Genomic DNA, 19413 nt, shown 5'->3' with positions numbered 1-19413 from the left:
CTGCACTTCAGTACTGCCTTGCTGGGTATCCTTGGGTAAGTCACTGAAACTCCTTGTGCCTCAGTTTCTCATCTCTACATCTGGGGATAATACTTCCTGCCTCACATAGAGCTTATGAGGAATAATTAGCTCATGAATGTTAAGTGCTCTGAAGACGGGAAGTGCTCAATGTTATTCCAGGGACAGCTCAGCTACTTTACAGAAGGATCTTTCAGCACTATCAAAACCTTAACGTCCACATTTAAAAACAAACAAGAACACAGTGTGTGGTTTAAAACCATTGTAACTTTTTTTATCGTTGGTTATTGCTGCTGCTACCTCCTTTCCACATTATTATTCAGTTGCACATAGAAGAAGAAACTGGTAGGGTGGCAAAATTTGACTTCTCCCTTTTAATTATACCTCATCTCACGCATCCTTTGCTCTTCCTCTCCTCCTATTGTTCTCCCTCATTAGGGCTGCATTTTAAGTGCAGGGCTTATTGGACTTGGGTGTAGAATCTTAACACAGTCCAGTCTGGTGTGATTCCAACCCCTGGACCCACCCTACATAGGCTATTTATTAGGATACGAGGAAGTGTAAGAGTATTTGTTGTGACTCACTAGGGAACAATTGCTGGAGGAAATTCCTGAACAGAATTTCAGAGGAGGAGATGGTGACATTGACAGGAAAAGCTATTGTGAATCCCTTTCATTAAATATATCAATGCACATCTCAAAGCAGGTGAGCAATCAATACATCTTGAGCAGAAAAGTTGATCACTGCCCCGTGGTTTTGGTTGGACCTTCTGATTCTTGCCATCCCCTGCTTGACTTTATTTTGAAAGCTTCATGCTGCTGCCTTACCACTTAATCTGCCTGCTCATTCCTCAGTCACCAGCTAGCTGGGTTAACTCCTCCAGAGAGGAATCGGACAGGATGTCCTGTGCATGCAGAGAAAATGCAGCACATTGTAGGCAGTCGGGCTGCTGTACAGTGAATAGGTGACACATCAGCATTAATAGGCTTCTCTCAAATATAAAGACAACTGGGGATGGGGGTGTCACTTCTGCTTGTAAAAGAATCTCAATTTTCAAATGGATTTTTTGAATCCATTTGAAAAGGAATACACACACTCTACTATGCACAGGTGCCTTCTCCCTTCCTACACTATCAGCGACAGGTACTCTATTAGAAAGTTAGCAAGGGGCCAGAGAGCAGCTTACCTCTACCCAGATTTGGAGGAACTTTCATCCCATCCTTTTCATGCATATGTAACTCCATCTGCCTGAACAGGGGTCTCCCCCACCAGCCCCCCAAACAAAATGGCAGAAGTATTTTACAGTAGTAGTTCATATTGCCTCTCCTGAGATTGATATTACAGTGTTTGAGACCATCATCTAAATACGTCCAACACTCACACAAGCAACATCCAATCCCTGCCTGTCTGCACCTGTACTATCTTGGGCTGTGATCATATCATGCCCTATAAATCAGAGGTTCTCAGATTCTCTTATCACATGAACCAAAAGAGTTAACATCAGACAACTAGCCAAGTCTACTTTGATCATCAGCTAGGACATTGGTGATCTACAGACCACAGTTATAATCAAAACAGGGTTGGGTCTGCTCACCATTCAGAAGGGACTCCTTCCAAGGAAAGCCCAGGAAGTGATAGTGGTGTTTGAGCTACTAGCTCATTGCAATCCAACAGCCAAATTCTGCCACCCCTATTCGTGCTGAATAGTAACTTCCTCTGTGATTAGTTCTTTTTATTTCAGTGGGACTCCTTCCAGAGCAACGCACTACTCATGATGAATACAGGTGGCAGAATCCAGTGCTAGGTCGTCAACGAGCCAATACCCCAGCGTAGTGCTAGGGGGTTGCTATACTGCCAGAGGTGGCATCTTTTGGATGGGATGAAAAGGGAGGATCGGACGCATTCACAGTTATAAAAGACTACATGGCACTTTTTGCAAGAGTAGGGATGCTACTGGCTAAATTGTATCTTGGATCATTACATTCTGTAATACTTTGCAGTTATATAGTGCCTTCCAGTTGAGGATCCTAAAGTGCTTTACCAACATTTTAATTAAGATATAAACCCTTATAATAAATTTCATTCATGTAATTAATTAAGCCTCCCAATATCTCTGAGAGATGGCAAGTAGTATTATCTTCATTTTACAGATGGGAAACTAGGTTCATGGAAGTGAAGTGACTTGTTAAAGATGAAACAGCCAGCTAGTATCAGAGCCAGACATAAACTCCAGATCTCCCAACTCCCAGTACCATGCCTAATCTACATGGCTATCACTCATCTCAACTGGAGAAGTTCTCTTTTCCCTGCCATGGCTGGATCGCAGTGTTTCTCAAATGTGGCCACCTCAGCCGCATGAGGCCACCAGAGGCTTTTCTTGCGGCCACAGCCTCCTGGACAGTGATGGGGGTAGGGGGCAGGAAGCAGTGGCTCCTTCCCCAGGGCTGCCAGCAGGGGTTGGGCCCAGCCCTCCTCTTGAGCCACAAATGCCAGAGGAGCAGGCAGCTGGTGTGAGTTCCCCACCTTCCCAGGGGTGGCAGGGCTCAGGCTTCTGGCTTCAGCCCTGGGGTGACGGGCGCCAGACTCTGGCCACAGGGCTTCAGGTTGGGCTTCTGCCCCAGGCTCATCCCCCACATCACCCCTGGCCCCCACTGCCTCCCTACCCACCTCTCCATCTACAGCTTAATTCTGGCTTGCCAGGGCTGTGTAAGTCTGCTGTGAAAAGTGATATTTGTATGTTTGTTAATATCACTTTTCACTGCCTCCCAGTTAGCTAGTAAGTCTGCTGTGAAAAGTGATACATACAAATAATAGTTTTCACAGCAGCTGCCTTACTAACTAGCAAGTCTAAAAAAAAAAAAAAATCTGCCAAAAAAGCAAAAGAAACAAAAAAAATACAAGAATGTGCAAAGCACCTTATTTTGTTTCTATTCTGTTTAGGTCCGGTAAAGAATAGAGAAAACTGTACATTTTTATTATTGAGTCTGCAAAAAAACCTACATAAATAAATTACAATGATTTGGACATGTGTATGTGCACATTTGTTTGTTTGTTTTTTTCCTAAAGTTAAATATTTTCAGAAAAATTGTCAGAGCGGCCACCAGCAAGGCCACCAAAAAACTTCTTGTGAGAACTCCTGGTCTAGGGTGTCTGCTACCTTAAGCAAACACTTGTCAGTTTCCCTATCACTGTTTCACACTCACTCCTGACAAACATTAAAATTATGCTACTCTTAGCATTTTGCTGTGTTCAGAAGGACTGTCAGGGTTCCCTCCCCACTCTGAACTCTAGGGTACAGATGTGGGGACCCACATGAAAGATCCCCTAAGCTTATTTCTACCAGCTTAGGTTAAAACTTCCCCAAAGCACAAATTCTTTGCCCTTGGAGGGTACACTGCCACCACCAAGTGATTTAATCAAGAATCAGGGAAAGGACCACTTGGAGTTCCTATTCCCCCAAAATATCCCCCCAAGCCCTTACATGCCCTGTCCTGGGGAGGCTTGAGAATAATATCCTAACCAATTGGTTACAAAGTGATCACCGACCCAAAATCCTTGGGTCTTATGACAATAGAGACATCAATCAGGTTCTTAAAAGAAGGATTTTATTTAAAAAAAAAAAAAAAAAGGTAAAAGAATCACTTCTGTAAAATCAGGATGGAAAATAACCTTACAGAGGAACTCCCTCTAGGCTTAGTTCAAAGTTACAAAAAACAGGAATAAACCTCCCTCTTGCAAAGGGAAAATTCACAAGCTAAAACAAAAGATAATCTAACACGCCTTGCCTGGCTTTACTTACTATTTTTGTCATATTAGAGACTGGTTCAGGGTTGGTTTATAGGAGGAGTTTTCTGACCTGCTGTTTCTCTGCTTCCCAAGAGAACCCACTCAAAACAAAGCCTTCCCTCCCCCAAGATTTGAAAGTATCTTCTTTCCCCATTGGTCCTTTTGGTCAGGTGCCAACCAGGTTATTTGAGCTTCTTAACCCCTTACAGATAAGGAGGAATTCTAGGCTACCCTTAGCTGTATGGTTATAACAAGGACAGAGACCCGTTCACCCATTCCGAGCAGAAATAGCCCTTTCCACAATTGAAAACTGTTATACAGTGTTGCTGGCACAGAATGGCTATTGCATTCTATCTCAGAGGTGGTTCAATTTATGGTGTGTGTGTGATTCCTGTTTGTATGTGGTTCATAAAGTACTTAAGAGCCTTCTAGATGAAAGGTGTAGTATAAATGGAAGGGACAGTTAGTAATGTATTAATGACGTTTGGCGAGTTCAAATTTGCTGCATGCATTCCTCGTACATTTATTTTATTTTATAAAATAACCTTTTACTCAGGAAAGCTCACCTCTAATGCAGCATCAGGATTTCCCTGAGGTTTCTGTTCTTTACTTTATTTTCATTTGGGCTGATTGAGGCAAAAAAGAGGTCAAGTGACTTGCTCAAGGTCGCAGACAGTGAATGAGTTATACTGAAATGTTTTCTTAAAGCTATGTTTGCCTTGTAATCATATGTTTATTCTACAGGGCTTTATGTTGTTGTTAGATTTTTTTTTACCCTAGCAATTTCAAGGAACTTAAACTATGCTGCCACTCTTGTTTTTGGTGAAATTGATCAGCAATATTCAGGGTAAAAGGAGGGTTTTTTGGCAGGCCTCTATAAAACATTGCAACACTAGACTTCACAAATGTGATGAGTCCTTTTAAGGCCATCATACTGTTGTATCTTAAAGACCATAGTATTGCTAGTAGCTTAGTGCAAGAGATATTAGCAGTATTGCCAACTCCACACGTTCAAAAATCATGAGGTTTCCCCCGCCCCAAATCAGGAGATTGCCCTAAAAATCTTTGATTTTTAAAACTCCAAATTTATTATTTTTATATTTGTCATCTGGTTTTTGAGCCTTTAAGATTAATGTTTTCCAGCTTCTCTCCCCTCAGCCCCCGAAACAATGAGACTTAAGAGACTTTAAAAAAAAAATTGGATTGCATGACTCCAGGTGCTTGGACTTAAGAAAACCTCCAAATACCATAAGACTCACAATAAAACTGAAAGAGTTGGCAATACTGTATTACAGTGAATACTTACCCTAGCCTATGTGCTTCCCTGACTGGTACAGTCTCCCAAAAAGTACGATATACAATGCAATGCATCCCTGAAATGGGAGAATGTAGTGGGCACACAAAAAATGACATTGCAAAAGCAAAGAAGGACTTGCAAAATGCTAAGCTTAGTGGAGAGATTGGAAGCACTAAAAAACCTGATAATAAGGACACTCAGACGATAATCCTGAATTATACCAACAAAACTGTCTCACTCAGAATTGGTGCATACTCCTCTTAAGTGCATACTGCTAGCAAAGCCCAAACACTATGCAGATATTTATTTATTCTAAGTTTTTTTAAAAAAAATATAATTCTAGTGCTCAGAAGCAGAATATCTTGTACCACCTCCTTGCTTCCCCCACAAATATACTGATTTCTGCCCTAATGGTATGTGCTATGTTGATGTCTTCTTGCTAGAGCCCTCTGGGTAAATAATTCAGTGGCTTCTGTTGAACCTCAGTTTACATGATTAAGTCCTACTGCTACCCCTCTTGCTGTTCTCAACAGAGATTCTTTTAGTAACACATCCTAATCATTATGGCAGTTCCGGACCAGTTCCCCTTTACCTCACTCCTTTTCCTTTCGGACACCAGTTCAAAGAGAATCCTGCTAGAATTTGACTTCTAGAACTCGACTTGTAGCTGCGACACTGCAGTTTTCTGAGAGGAGACTCTCCACTTTAATATTTTGCGTATTTTTTCCAACGTTTACATTTTAAGACATTACATTGGGCAAACATGAAATCATACACTTTGGAGCCAAATTCTACTCTCTGTTACATATGTGCAATCCCACTGAAAACACGAGTATAACAATTGTCCCAAGTGTAAGAGTAGAATTTGTCCTGCTTCGGTGTCTTCACAAGGAAAACAATGCAGATGATTCTAGGGTTAATTATGCTCTTCTCATGTGTTTAAACAATTTAAAGCTAAGTAAAATTTGTTTAAATCTAGGTTAAACCGTAAGCACACGTTCTTCCATTGTCTATTTGCCACTGTTTATGAGATTTAATACAATCAGCAATGGTTTAAAAACAAAACAAAAAAAAAACCCAACCCAAACCAGAAACAATAAATAAATGAAGTGGGACTATTATTATGTCAGCAGAAAAGGGATTGTAAACATTTCCACCAAGAGCAATTTGTATACTCAGCAGAAATATTAACAAAAAGCTAACAACATCCATCCCCTCCAAACCTATTTACCTTTTAGATACATGCCTAATTTATATCTCAGGACTGAGAGAGAAGATATTTCTTGTTAGAAATGTTTTAAGACTAGGAACACATTAAACTGTATTAAGCTATTAATGGTATTATGGGTTCTTTATATAACACTGTCAATCTAAACAAGCCTTACAAACATAGAGTAGGATGTTTGATTTGAACAAACATTCATGAACACAGATTTTTTTCTTTTCTTTTTTAGAGACAAAATTACACTTAGGTAATTACAGTATTATAGTGACACCTTTTCTCTCCCCATATGCCATTTAAATAATAATTGAAGGAACCATAATATATCCAATTAGAAAATGTGTTCTAAAATGGGCCTAAATTCTGCTGTCAGTTACATTCAAACAACCCCATTGATTTCAGTGTATGTGCAGGGGTGTAAGTGAGAGTAGAAAATTGATCTACTTTATTCCCCATTTTTTTCAGCACTGCACAACACAACAACAAGAAGCAAAGCTAACCAGCTGTGCCTCGACAAGTCAAGTGCAAAGTGAAGGTAATAGCTGACATGCTAATGTCCTGGCTGTGGCCAAATTTTTGCCAAAGTAACGAGGAAACATCATTTTGGAAAAGAGTGGAATTTAGGGGGAAAGAGGGGAGAATCTAAAATTGTTTTTTTTTATTCTCTCCCATGTATACACAAAAAAGATTTTTTGGTTTTGGAGGTTCCTAGTAAGTATAAAAAAATACGATTTTTGATATTAAAATAGCTTCCGATCTTGCAGTCCTTACCCAGGCAAAGCTCCTGTTGAAGTCAACACAAGTTCTGTCTGAGTAAGGACTGCAGGATCAAACTATAAAGCAGTGTAACCCCTCCATAAGAGTATTCATTGAAAGCAGATGGGAGGAAGCCAAGTCAAATGCATTGATGATCAAGCATCTACTGGCTAGTGTGGCAACTAGTATCTAGCAACTAGCTAGAACTCTATTAGCTATAAAAGTTAAAAGAAAATGTATATTTTTGTATATATCTAGTATAATTCGTGGTTATCAAAATGATTTCCAGATGTTTCCTTTCTTACACCAGAGGTTGTAGGACAACCCTCCCCTCCTCTAATATTGTAAATTACAGGCAAGCTATCTAAAAGGATTGAAGGCAATCTCAGGCTGAAGAAGAGAATGCTGTATAATCTTAGAGAATTCGTGAATTTTACTTTTTATGTATCTGAGCACTCGATACAAACATAATTCTGTTACCTCTCTATTATATTTTTAAACAGCTGTACAAACATTAAAGTGCTTGTGTGCACATGTGTTTAGTAGTAGTAAGAATGCAGATGAAACGTAAAAAGAAATGATTTTGATATGTGTTCTCTATATTTGGCAAGGAAGGACTAGCAGAATGCTGCACCACTCCCAAATAGAACAGCAGAAATACTTCTCTCAAACATATGAAAATAATATTTCATACACACAAAAGGAATCACTGAGGGTATAATATATAGGGGCTGTGTGATTCCTGGTTAATAATAAGAAATGGTGAGGAAGGGAGGGAGAAGGGACAAGACTATAAAGCAGACCCATAGTTCCCCCTAAGAAATACCCAAGGCCCTTTGTTTTTGGTTTTTATTCTGTTTAGTATTTCCTGGACACTTCAGTGTTTGTTACAAAAATTTTAAAATGGGTGAAAATCACTACAAAAAAATTAACTGTACTGTTTTCTGGGTAAATATAGGGGTTAATATGGGAGATGGGAGGGCAGAAAAAAAGCACCAACTAAAGAAAAGTAAGAGTATTTAATGTGAAAGTAGTGCATGCAAAGTACATTAACAGCACCTACACAATATACAGGCACAGGCATGTGTGGGCATCTTCTACAACACTGCCTTACTTTAAACAGCCTCCCATATACACTTAGACTCATTTATTAACAGAAACACTCTTCCTGATGTAATGTCTTGGATTTTCTTAACAGAATCAGTATTTTCACTTACTGGAGGGGTCCAAAATTCGGGTAAAATGGGTAAAACCCGAACAACAGCATTTGTAAACCCCGAGAATTTTTCAGCAAAAATGGGCAAAACCTGCCCAGGAAGGAGGGCCTTAGAGCTCCCTGACCCCCTGAGTCAATACTGCTGCTCTGCTGTAGTGCTCCTGCTGTGAGGGGCATGAAAGACCTGGGGGGGGGGGGGGGGGAGAAGATAGAAATCTTGTCATTGCGCCCTTGCTTTGCAAGCGGCGCTGGAAAGTCAGGCTGAGGCCCCAGCAGGGGCACGATCAGCCGCCCCCCGCACAAAGTTATTTCTGGGCTGGGGGCCAGGGTGCGAGGATCCCCGGGGCAAGCCCCCGGACACAGAGCAGAGGGGGAACCCAAGCCCCTGCAGCGCGCCCCGCCCCCGCTGACCTGCCAGGCTGGTGTAACAATCAATCTCGATGCTCTCCGCGCTCTGGCTCTGCTCCGCGGTGAGCCCGGCGCCCGGGCTGGCGGCGCAGCCAGCGGAGGAGCCGGGCTCCGGCGGCGGCAGCCCCTTCAGCTCCAGCAGCGCCCGGTGGTACTTGCCGATGGCCTCGCGGAATTTCTTGTCCTTGTAGCACTGCGCCCCTTGGCTCTTGAACTCCAGGGCTCGCTGGAGCAGCTCGCCGGGCTCCGCACCAGCCTGGGCTCCCGCGGCGCAGCGCTCTGCAGCGGGGCTCCGCCGCTCCATCCCCGCCGCCCCCGCGCTCCGCCGCCGCCGGGCGGGAAATGGGCTTCAAGCCTCCGAGCAGCCGAACGCCCCAGCGCCGCGCTGCGCCGCGCCGCCTCCCGCTCCCATCCTCCCGCTGCCGGGCGCTGCTCCCCCGCCCGCGCCCTGCGGCCCGGCTGCTGCTGCCGCCTCCCCCGCGCACGGGGAGAGCGAGCCCCGGCTAACCCGGAAGGAGCCAGCACCGCCGAGCCAGGCAGGAGCCCAGCCAAGAAGGATGGGGATGGGGGGGTCCGGAGCAGCCGGCGGGAGGCTACAGCGCTGCTCCCCATTTAAAAAAAAATCAGACAAAAAGCCACCTTGTTGCTTTCTGCAGCCGCAAGCTCCAATTCCCTGGCCCTGGGTGCCAGTGAGAGGAGAGCGGGGGGGGGGATCGCTACTTTTACTGGAGGGTCTGTCATAAATACAAAGGGAAGGGTAAACACCTTTAAAATCCCTCCTGGCCAGAGGAAAACCCCTTTCACCTGTAAAGGGTTAAGAAGCTAGGATAACCTCTGTAGCCCCTGACCAAAATGACCAATGAGGAGACAAGGGAAGGAACCTCGGTGGCTTCTCCAGGCCAAGTGCAGGGCACCCACTAGGTCCTCCCGGTATTCCGCCATTTCTCTCCCCTCCAAAGCTGCCTGTGTGCCCCCTCCCCGCCCTTCCTATTTCCCCTCCCCATTTACACTTTCTCCTCGCCGTCCCCAGAGACCCCGTTTTTCCCTCCCCATCTCCACTCCCCCTCACTGTGTTCCTACTCTGCCCCCCCATTCTCTTGTGATTTCTTGCTTTGCCCTGCACACACCCACTCCCCCCACTCCAAGTCTCAGTCTGCTTTGCCCCATCACCAAGTCCACTGTCTCCCATTATGCTTAGACCATTTCAGGACATTTTGGAATTGATTGGATGTGGCATGTCAAAATTATTGCATTAGATAAATAGAGAAATGCCATTGCGCTGAGTGTTAGACCTCCTTTTGCTCAGTCAGATATGATATTTGCATGATGTATCAGGTAGAAATGAGACTGGGTGTGTGTGTGAATGTATTGCTAACCCTAAGCATCCAAAAATCACAGTACTCCCCTTGAAACATCTTCAAGAGGCCTGACTTGCAGAGGCAGGTGTTGAGCACTTTCTGTTGTCTCAGATTAGGCATTCCATAATTGATTTTAAAAATACTCTATGATTTAGAAATCAGAGGTGGAGGGCCTGTTTTTATGTAATTTGGAAACTGGAGATGGACAGTGTGTGTCTTAATCAAAGAAGTTAGAGGTGAAATGTGTGTGTGAAAAACACAAATTAAGGATGGAAAATTCCTATTGGGTCACATTTAGCCATCCAGTGGCAATACTGTCCAATGTCAATTCAAATTACTCGAGCAATCTCCTTTTAGATACATTTGATTGTAGTTTGATTTAACACAATCCAGTGTATGCCACTGAATTTAGAATATTTACTTTGCCTGGGGAAAGGAGAAGATAGTCCTAGCATGTCAATCACACTTTGCAATAGGTGTTGAACACCTCGGACACAGTCCGCACCAGCAAGACAGCCATTTCCAACAATGCTCGAGGGAAGAAAGGCTATGTATGACACACTTTGTCAAACACAGCAGGATTTACTAGTATAGGAAAAGCTAGATGGAAAAGAACATAAGAGTGGCCATACTGGGTCAGACCAAAGGTCCATCTAGACCAGTATCCTGTCTTTCAACAGTGGCCAGTGCCAGGTGCACCAGAGGGAATGAACAGAACAGGCGATTATCAAGAGATCCATCCCCTCTCACCCATTCCCAGCTTCTGGCAAACAGAGGCTAGAGACACCATCCCTGCCCATCCTGGCTAATAGCCATTGATGGACCTATCCTCCATGAACTTATCTACTGGTAGTTCTTTTTTGAACCCTGTTATAGTCTTCACAACATCCTCTGGCAAAGAGTTCCACAGACTGACTGTGCGTTGTGTGAAAAAATACTTCCTTTTGTTTGTTTTAAACCTGCTGCCTATTAATTTCATTGGGTGACCCCTAGTTCTTGTGTTATGAGAAGGAGTAAATAACACTTCCTTCTTTACTTTCTCCACACCAGTCATGATTTTATAAACCTCAATCATATCACTCCTTAGTCATCTCTTTTCCAAGCTGAAAAGTCCTAGTCTTATTAATCTCTCCTAATATGGAAGCCATTCCATACCCCTAATAATTTTTGTTGCCCTTTTCTGAACCTTTTCCAATTCCAATATATCTTTTTTGAGATGGGGCAACCACATCTGCACACAGTATTCAAGATATGGATTTATATAAGGGCAATATGGTATTTTCTGTCTTATTATCTATCCCTTTCTTAATGATTCCCAACATTCTGTTTGCTTTTTTGACTGCTGCTGCACACTGAGTGGATGTTTTCAGAGAACCATCCACAATGACTCCAAGCTCTCTTTCTTGAGTGGTAACAGCTAATTTAGACCCCATCATTTTATGTGTATATTTGGTATTATGTTTTCCAGTGTGCATTACTTTGATTTATCAACATTGAATTTCATCTCCCGTTTTGTTGCCCAGTCACCCAGTTTTGAGAGAGCCTTTTGCAGCTCTTCACAGTCTGCCTGGGACTTAACTATCTTGAGAAGTTCTGAATCATCTGCAAATTTTGCCACCTCACTGTTTACTGCTTTTTCCAGATCATTTATGAATAAGTTGAATAGGACTGTTCCCAGTACAGACCCAGGGGGACACCATTATTTACCCCTCTCTATTCTGAAAATTGACCATTTATTTCTTCCCTTTGTTTCCTATCTTTTAATCAGTTACCAATCCATGACAGGACCCTCCCTCTTATCCAATGACAGCTTACTTTGCTTAAGAGCCTTTGGTGAAGGACCTTGTCAAAGGCTTTCTGAAAATCTAAGTACATTATATCCACTGGATCCCCCTTGTCCAAATGCTTGTTGACCCCCTCAAAGGATTCTAGTAGATTGGTGAGGCATGATTTCCCTTTACAAGAAACATGTTGACTCTTCCTCAACAAATTATGCTCATCTATGTGTCTGACAATTTTGTTCTCTACTATAGTTTCAACGAATTTGCCAGTAAAGCCAGGAAAGGAGGATAAAGTGGAAGGGAAGACCCTAGAAACATTTAAAATATATCAATTCAAGACACTAGCATGTCAGCATTCATAACATTATCAATGTTTGTATCCCAGGAGGGTAGATCAATTATGCTCAACAGTTATTCTGTATCACAACCAAAATAACTACCATACATCCTCTAAGCCCCCCAGTTTGTTGGGTCTTTTATAAGCCACTCTCCCCAGAGGCACTAGCTTGGACATACTACTGCTCTGTCCATAGAGCTATTAATGCTTTCCAGAATTGTGATACCATGTTTCTTGACATTAAAGTAGCCTACAGGCATCAGCTCTTTGCTGATCCTGTGAATCTGAATGATTTAGGTGTTTCTCCTGATAAAAGAGAAATAGTTGAAAATGGAATAGTCACTTGAAAAGTAATTAGCATGTGTGTCCTCCCAGAACCCATTAGTAAACAGATGCATCCCCAGATCACATACCAAAGAAAACAGGGTCTGACATCTTTGACAAGAATCAATATTTTTAATCCCAACCTTGTGCAGAGGCAGAGACATTGTCTTTCTATGTGGTTGTACAGCATCTAGCACAATGGTGTCCCAATTTCTATGGGGGCCTTTGGGTGTTAATGTAAATTCTAAATAAGATGAGTCAGTGGCAAATTTCTAATGAGTAGAACTGGTAGAAATTTCTGGCACAAACTTTTCATGAAAAACTGTCAACTTTTATTTTGACATTTTTCCAACCTTTGCAAAAAAACCCACAGCATTTAAATTGATATCTTAAATTTAAATAATCATTTATTGAAAACCAGTAAATAATTTCAATGGTGATTGTGAAAACCATTTTGATAAAAATTTTAGTGGAAAATATCGTGGAAAATTTCATGAAAAATGGAAAATCTGAAACCCATAAAAAGGAAACCACTTCCAAGTGTCCATTTTTTTAATTGATTTGGTTTCAGGATTTTTGACCAGCTGTACTAATGAGGATCTTTTAAGGCAGATTCAATACCACTGACCAGAGGATATTAGAGGATATTTTTACTTTGAAACCTGTGCCTAATGAATGGCCCTAAATGATTCTAACTTGGCCTCATGGAGGACTGAAGAAAGGTATAGATGTCTGAGGTTTGTCTCATAAAGGACCCCGTTTCCTTAAGAAATGTTAATAGAGAGGGGGCTGCTGTCAAGGCTGGTCCAAAAGAAGCTAGTAGCATGGCCACAGATATTGCCAAAACCAGGGCTTCTGCAAATTATTGATATACTAAGATCTGTAAAAGATCTGAAGGATGTCTCTTCCACAGCCATGACCCCTACAAGAAAATATGGGTTATCTTAGAGTATTGCCTCAGCATGCAATAGAGATTTACATTTTTGAGTTCTACCAGATTGGTCCAAATTCTCCTAATATCATAAATTGCTGATCAGTACAATATGAAGTCACTATCTATGGCAAGAGAAGTGTCTGAATGATTTTCCATTCTATGGGCACCTTAAGCTGGATATGGAGTGCAATACCGTATGCCCCAATGTGAAAGCTTCCTAATATGCCTCTGGGCTAGAGACACTAAATCTGCTATTAGATATGTATAGGACAATTTAGCAAAGGACAATTTGGCTCTTGACTCTCTCCCTCTAGAAATGAGCTAAATATTCTGTTGATTTTTAGTAAAATATTTAGGGAAGATAAAACATGTGAAATGGATAAGGCTCTTTGTTTTCAGTTTTTATGGATTTTTACTGAAAAATTCCTTAGTTTTACAAAAGCTATATTTTGTTTTTCACTGATTTGCACCTGAATTTTGGACTAGTCAAATACTTGAAAATACTGATTATGTTAAGAAAATCCAATACATTATATTAATTAGTTTAAATGTTAATAAGAGGCAGTTTGTTAAAGTAAAGCAATGTAGTGGAATATACACACACATGCATCCACCTGCATATGTGTACTTACCATTAAGGTACAGTTCGTTAGATAAACCACAGCAGTAAATTGTTTTTACTTTCAATACTCTTACATTTCTCTATTTGTTGCTTTTTTCTGTCCTCCCATCCCCCAGTATTAACCCTGATATTTACCCAGAAAACTGCAAAGTTAATTTTTTGCATAGATTTTCACCTGTTTTCAAATTTTTGCAATAAACACTGATAAGTTCCCAGGAAACTGGAAATAAAATAAAAACTGAAGACAAAGGGTCTTGGGAAACGTTGGCTGTAGAAACACTATGGCAGAACATTAATGTTAAAGACAGTGTATATGGCTTCTATTGAAAAATGTGAGAGCCTGTCACCTTCTCAAATCAGAAAAGATTTATTTATGGGTGCTGACTTGGTATCCAGATCTGTAGGTGTTTCAGCTGTATGAGGGTCCAGCAGAAATTCCAGGGATCAAAATTAGATTTCTCACAAGCTTATAAGACTAGCCACAGCTGTGATTTTATCCAGTTTATTTCAAAACCTAACAGAAGTCAAAAGCATCACCAAGATATTGGGCTGATACTCTGAGCTAAGAGACAAAGTACCATTCACATCAATTAACATTAATTCCTATCTTTAATGCCACCACAGTGCCCTGGTGCAGTCTAATGTTGGCTGTTGAGTCTGTCTCTTCATTTGTGAGTAATTTTTCTATCTGTCTCTGTATCAGCCTAGGTGTGCCTTCCTGCTTGTCTGGTTGCCCTTGGGTGTGTCTGTCTTTCCTCCTTCAGATTGAATTTTCCTTAGCACATGACAAAAAGTGTACATTTGCATTGCTCACTTACTAAGCTATGTATGTGTAGCTCTGGATCACATGCACGGTAATGTTATTTTGGGATCTCCTTTTATTGTATCTTAATGTTCTACTCTCACAATTTACCTGAACAAATTAACTTCTTTTTAACAAAGAGTCATGACGTTTTGAACTGTTGGTAGTTGGGAAGTATGCTGCTGGGTAAAACTCTTGAAATAATTTGAAAGATATTGAAGAAATATTAGTGATGTATCTTCAGTCATCCTTCTGTCTATGATTGTATCTCTCTCTCTCTCTCTAGACTGTATGATTATTAATATAGTCAGAAATAGCATAGATGTTAAATTTCAGAACATGCTTCAAAAGTATTTGAAAGGGCTTCTGAGGAGGGTTGCGGATATGGGCCTTTGAATGGGTTTGGTGCTGTGATTTCCAGCTGGAGGTGGATTTTTCTGAGTGTATGTACATTTTTTAAAATGGAAATTTTTATGAATGCAGCATATATCCTGTGTTCTCAATCCTGCATTTGTGGTGCACTCAGAATTCATTAAAACAACAAGGAGTCCGGTGGCACCGTAAAGACTAACAGATTTATTTGGGCATAAGCTTTTGTGAGTAAAACTTTGTCCTCACCCACAACCATTTCAGATTTGGGGACAACTTATACCTTCAAGTCAGTGGTACTGCTATGGGTACCCGCATGGCCCCGCAATATGCCAACATTTTTATGGCTGACTTAGAACAACGCTTCCTCAGCTCTCGACCCCTAGCGCCCCTCCTCTACTTGCGCTACATTGATGACATCTTCATCATATGGACCCATGGGAATGAGGCCCTTGAAGAATTCCACCTGGATTTCAACAGTTTCCACCCCACCATCAACCTCAGCCTGGACCAGTTCACACAAGAGATCCACTTCCTGGACACTACAGTGCAAATAAGTGACGGTCACATAAACACCACCCTATACCGGAAACCTACTGACCGCTATACTTACTTACATGCCTCCAGCTTACATCCAGGACACATCACACGATCCATTGTCTACAGTCAAGCCCTAAGATACAACCGAATTTGCTCCAATCCGTGAGACACGGACAAACACATACAAGATCTTTATCAAGCATTCTTAAAACTACAGTACTCCCTGGAGAAGTGAGGAAACAGATTGACAGAGTGAGATGGGTACCCAGAAGTCACCTACTACAGGACAGGCCCAACAAGGAAAATAACAGAACACCACTGGCCATCACATACAGCCCCCAGCTAAAACCTCTCCAGCACATCATCAGTGATCTACACCTATCCTGGAAAACGATCCCTCACTCTCACAGACCTTGGGAGGCAGGCCAGTCCTCGCTTACAGACAGCCCCCTAAACCTGAAGCAAATACTCACCAGCAACTACACACCACACCACAGAAACACTAACCCAGGAACCAATCCCTGTAACAAACCTCGTTGCCTACTCTGTCCCCATATCTACTCCAGTGACACCATCAGAGGACCCAACCACATCAGCCACACCATCAGGGACTCATTTACCTGCACATCTGCTAATATGATATATGCCATCATGTGCCAGCAATGCCGCTCTGCCATATACATTGGCCAAACTGGACAGTCTGTACGTAAAAGAATAAATGGACGCAAATCGGACATCAGGAATGGTAACATACAAAAGCCAGTAGGAGAACACTTCAATCTTCCTGGACATTCTATAACAGATTTAGAAGTAGCCATACTTGAACAAAAAAACTTCAGAAACAGACTTCAAAGAGAAACCGCAGAACTAAAATTCATTTGCAAATTTAACACCATTAATTTGGGCTTGAATAGGGACTGGGTGTGGCTGGCTCACTACAAAAGCAAATTTGCCTCTCCCGGAATTGACACCTCCTCATTAGTTATTGGGAGTGAACTACATCCACCCTGATTGTATTGGCCTTGTCAACACTGATTCTCCACTTGTGAGATAACTCCCTTCTCTTCATGTGTCAGTATAATAATGCCTGCATTTTTAATTTTCACTCCATGCATCTGAAGAAGTGGGTTTTACCCACAAAAGCTTATGCTCAAATAAATCTGTTAGTCTTTAAGGTGCCACTGGACTCCTTGTTGTTTTTGTGGATACAAACTAACACGGCTACCCCCTGATACTCAAAATTCATTGATTTCGAGGGGAGTTTTGGGTGCGTGTGGAAGCGTATGACTATGCACTTTATGAATAATCATAGCAGCAAACCAGAAGTCGTGCCTCTCTCCAAGTGGGCCAAGAGTGATTGTAATTGAAGTGATGCCAAGCCCTCTGAACTGGGAGAATGGCATCCCTGCCCAGCTTACGCATAAGGATAGAAGATCCCCAAGTTGCATCTGAATTCCAGCATACTCAGTTGCTGCTGCAGCTACAATCTGTCACCAAGCTAGTAAATCATCCATTACTTATTTCCGAATCTTTCATCTAGATCTGCACCTCACATTACCTTCCCCTCTCCCCACAAAAAGGAAAAGGAAGAGGTGGAATTTGTGATCAAGGCACGAGACAGGCTTGAGGAACTAAAAGCAGAGAAGCCTCTCTGAAATCCCTGGTCTGCACCTTACTTGTGTGTGGTTGTAATTGGGGAAGGAGAGGGAACAAAGGTGAAATCAGAAGCAGGAAAGCATTACCACATTTAATACAAAATCATTGTATTTTTCAAGATAATTTTTTTCAACGGGTGGTTTCTGATAACATGCAAGATTTATTTGACTGCGGACCAATGAGCAAACAAACTTCAGCCTACGATGTGCTTGCAAATTGTTCACTTTGAACATTCATTGTTTGTGTTTATGGTTGGTTATTAGGTCATGTATTTGTATGACAGCCATTCCACAAACACTTGTGTGACCAAAATCTTATTCACAGAAATGTTTGTCGATCAAGAATAATAAGAGATGCATGGACAAACAAAACAGCTGTTCAGAATTCAAATGAATGCTCCCAAATACTGGTTTTACAATATTTGATCAATTTCTTTCTTTCTTTCTCAAAAATGATGGCAAAGTGCTAAACACCGTACTTAGCTGTGAAGACTCACGGAGCAACAACAGGCTGACACAGAGGCAGTTGATTAAGCTTACAGGTTTTCTCTTTGGCACTTTTAATCAAAATCAGTGCTTGCTTCAGCAGAAAGAGTCAGTCAAACCGGAGGAGGAATGGAGTGCTGACAGATGAAGTTTGACAAATGCTTGTAATCTCTTCTTTAAGACCTGTTGTTGACACTGTCCCTGCAGCCTGCAGATGGACTATCTGTCTAACCAACTCTGTATTCTGGATAGGATCTTGCACTTTATCCAGACTGAGCATGAAGAGGGGACCGTGATAATTGCTCTGCAGTGTGTGAAAAGAGTAAGTTAAGAAAATCACCCTTCCTACCAGACACATTCAAGACTTGCAAAATCGGCACTTTTGTTTCTTTCAGATCCTGTGTTGTTGTTATCACCATCATCTCTGTGTAAATGGTCGGGAACCTGAATTAGTGGACAAAATTAAAATGATCCCAAGATTGAGCAATCTTTATCAGTAACCACAGGTCTTGCATTGTTGACAGTCAGTACAAAACTAATGCCAGTGAGGTATGTGAAATCAATTTGTATACACTAGTAGTACCCCTTGGCACTTACCTTGTGATTTACATCTTCACAGCATTATAACCAATTAATCCTCATAACTCCACTGTGGAATAGGTAGGTAAGTACCATTATCCCCAGGAACAAGTACCAAATCTATTTTTTTCTCAGTAGTACTGACCTCAGATCTTTTTATTCAGCTGTAATCTTGGTTATTGGTGGGGGTGGGCCCAAGTCATCCAAACAGCTGTGAACTCGGGGAAAGTTTTGTTGCTCAGCCCTATCTCTGTTTATGAAATGAAAAATGAGACGTGGGAACGAATTTGAGAGCTTGTGCTTCTAACTACTTGATTTGGGCCAGAGTAAGGTAGTGAAAGGCACAGCTATTCAGATGTGAACACACAGTTGATCTGCAGCTGCAAACTAGGAGCACTGATTTTTACAGAGAAAATCATACCTGCCAATGAAGATCTCTGAGGCAAGGCAAAAGCCTCTGTGAAGTTACTGGTTCATCACCTCTAGCTTGCTGGCCTCATATGACGGCCAAGAGTTGTGTGAGTTCTTTAGCTCATGACATCTGTCTTGCTAGGCTGATGTCAAGGGGCAGGTCTCTGTAAAATCACGAGTTTAGCACTAACTTTAGCATGCTTGGCTGATACCACAATACAGGACTAACAGAGGGTTACTAATGCAACAGCCATATCTTGCTGGGCTGATGTCAAGAGGCAGGCCTCTATTGTGATTTTGTCAGATCTCACAAGCTACTGCAAATGGGTTAGGGATTGGATGAGAGACCTCCTGGGAAAAGACAAGCTATTTCAGGAAGTATTGCTGGTGATTCAGGATATGGCACTCTTTCCTTAAAGCCAGTACTAAACCAACGCTTCAGCAGGATGAGAGGGAGGCTGTGCAGCTCGAGGTGCCGTCTCTTGGAAGAGAGATCAGACTGAGACTATGTC

The 19413-nt window shown here is 41.9% G+C and overlaps 1 protein-coding gene across 1 annotated transcript in view; it reads right to left on the bottom strand.

Annotated features, from left to right (window-relative positions):
• The window catches only part of TTC9 (tetratricopeptide repeat domain 9), a 37658-nt gene extending 28615 nt beyond the window's left edge, over window positions 1-9043 (bottom strand). Inside the window, exon 1 of the mRNA XM_074955577.1 lies at window positions 8707-9043. Within this exon, the coding sequence (XP_074811678.1) occupies window positions 8707-9007 (301 nt within the window). The 5' untranslated portion in view covers window positions 9008-9043. The remainder of the gene's footprint in view (window positions 1-8706) is intronic.
• Window positions 9044-19413: the final 10370 nt, after the last annotated feature.

The sequence above is a fragment of the Natator depressus genome, chromosome 6 (genome assembly GCF_965152275.1).
Source record: "Natator depressus isolate rNatDep1 chromosome 6, rNatDep2.hap1, whole genome shotgun sequence".
Taxonomy (NCBI): Eukaryota; Metazoa; Chordata; order Testudines; family Cheloniidae; genus Natator; species Natator depressus.
This window is presented reverse-complemented; position numbering and strand designations above follow the sequence as displayed.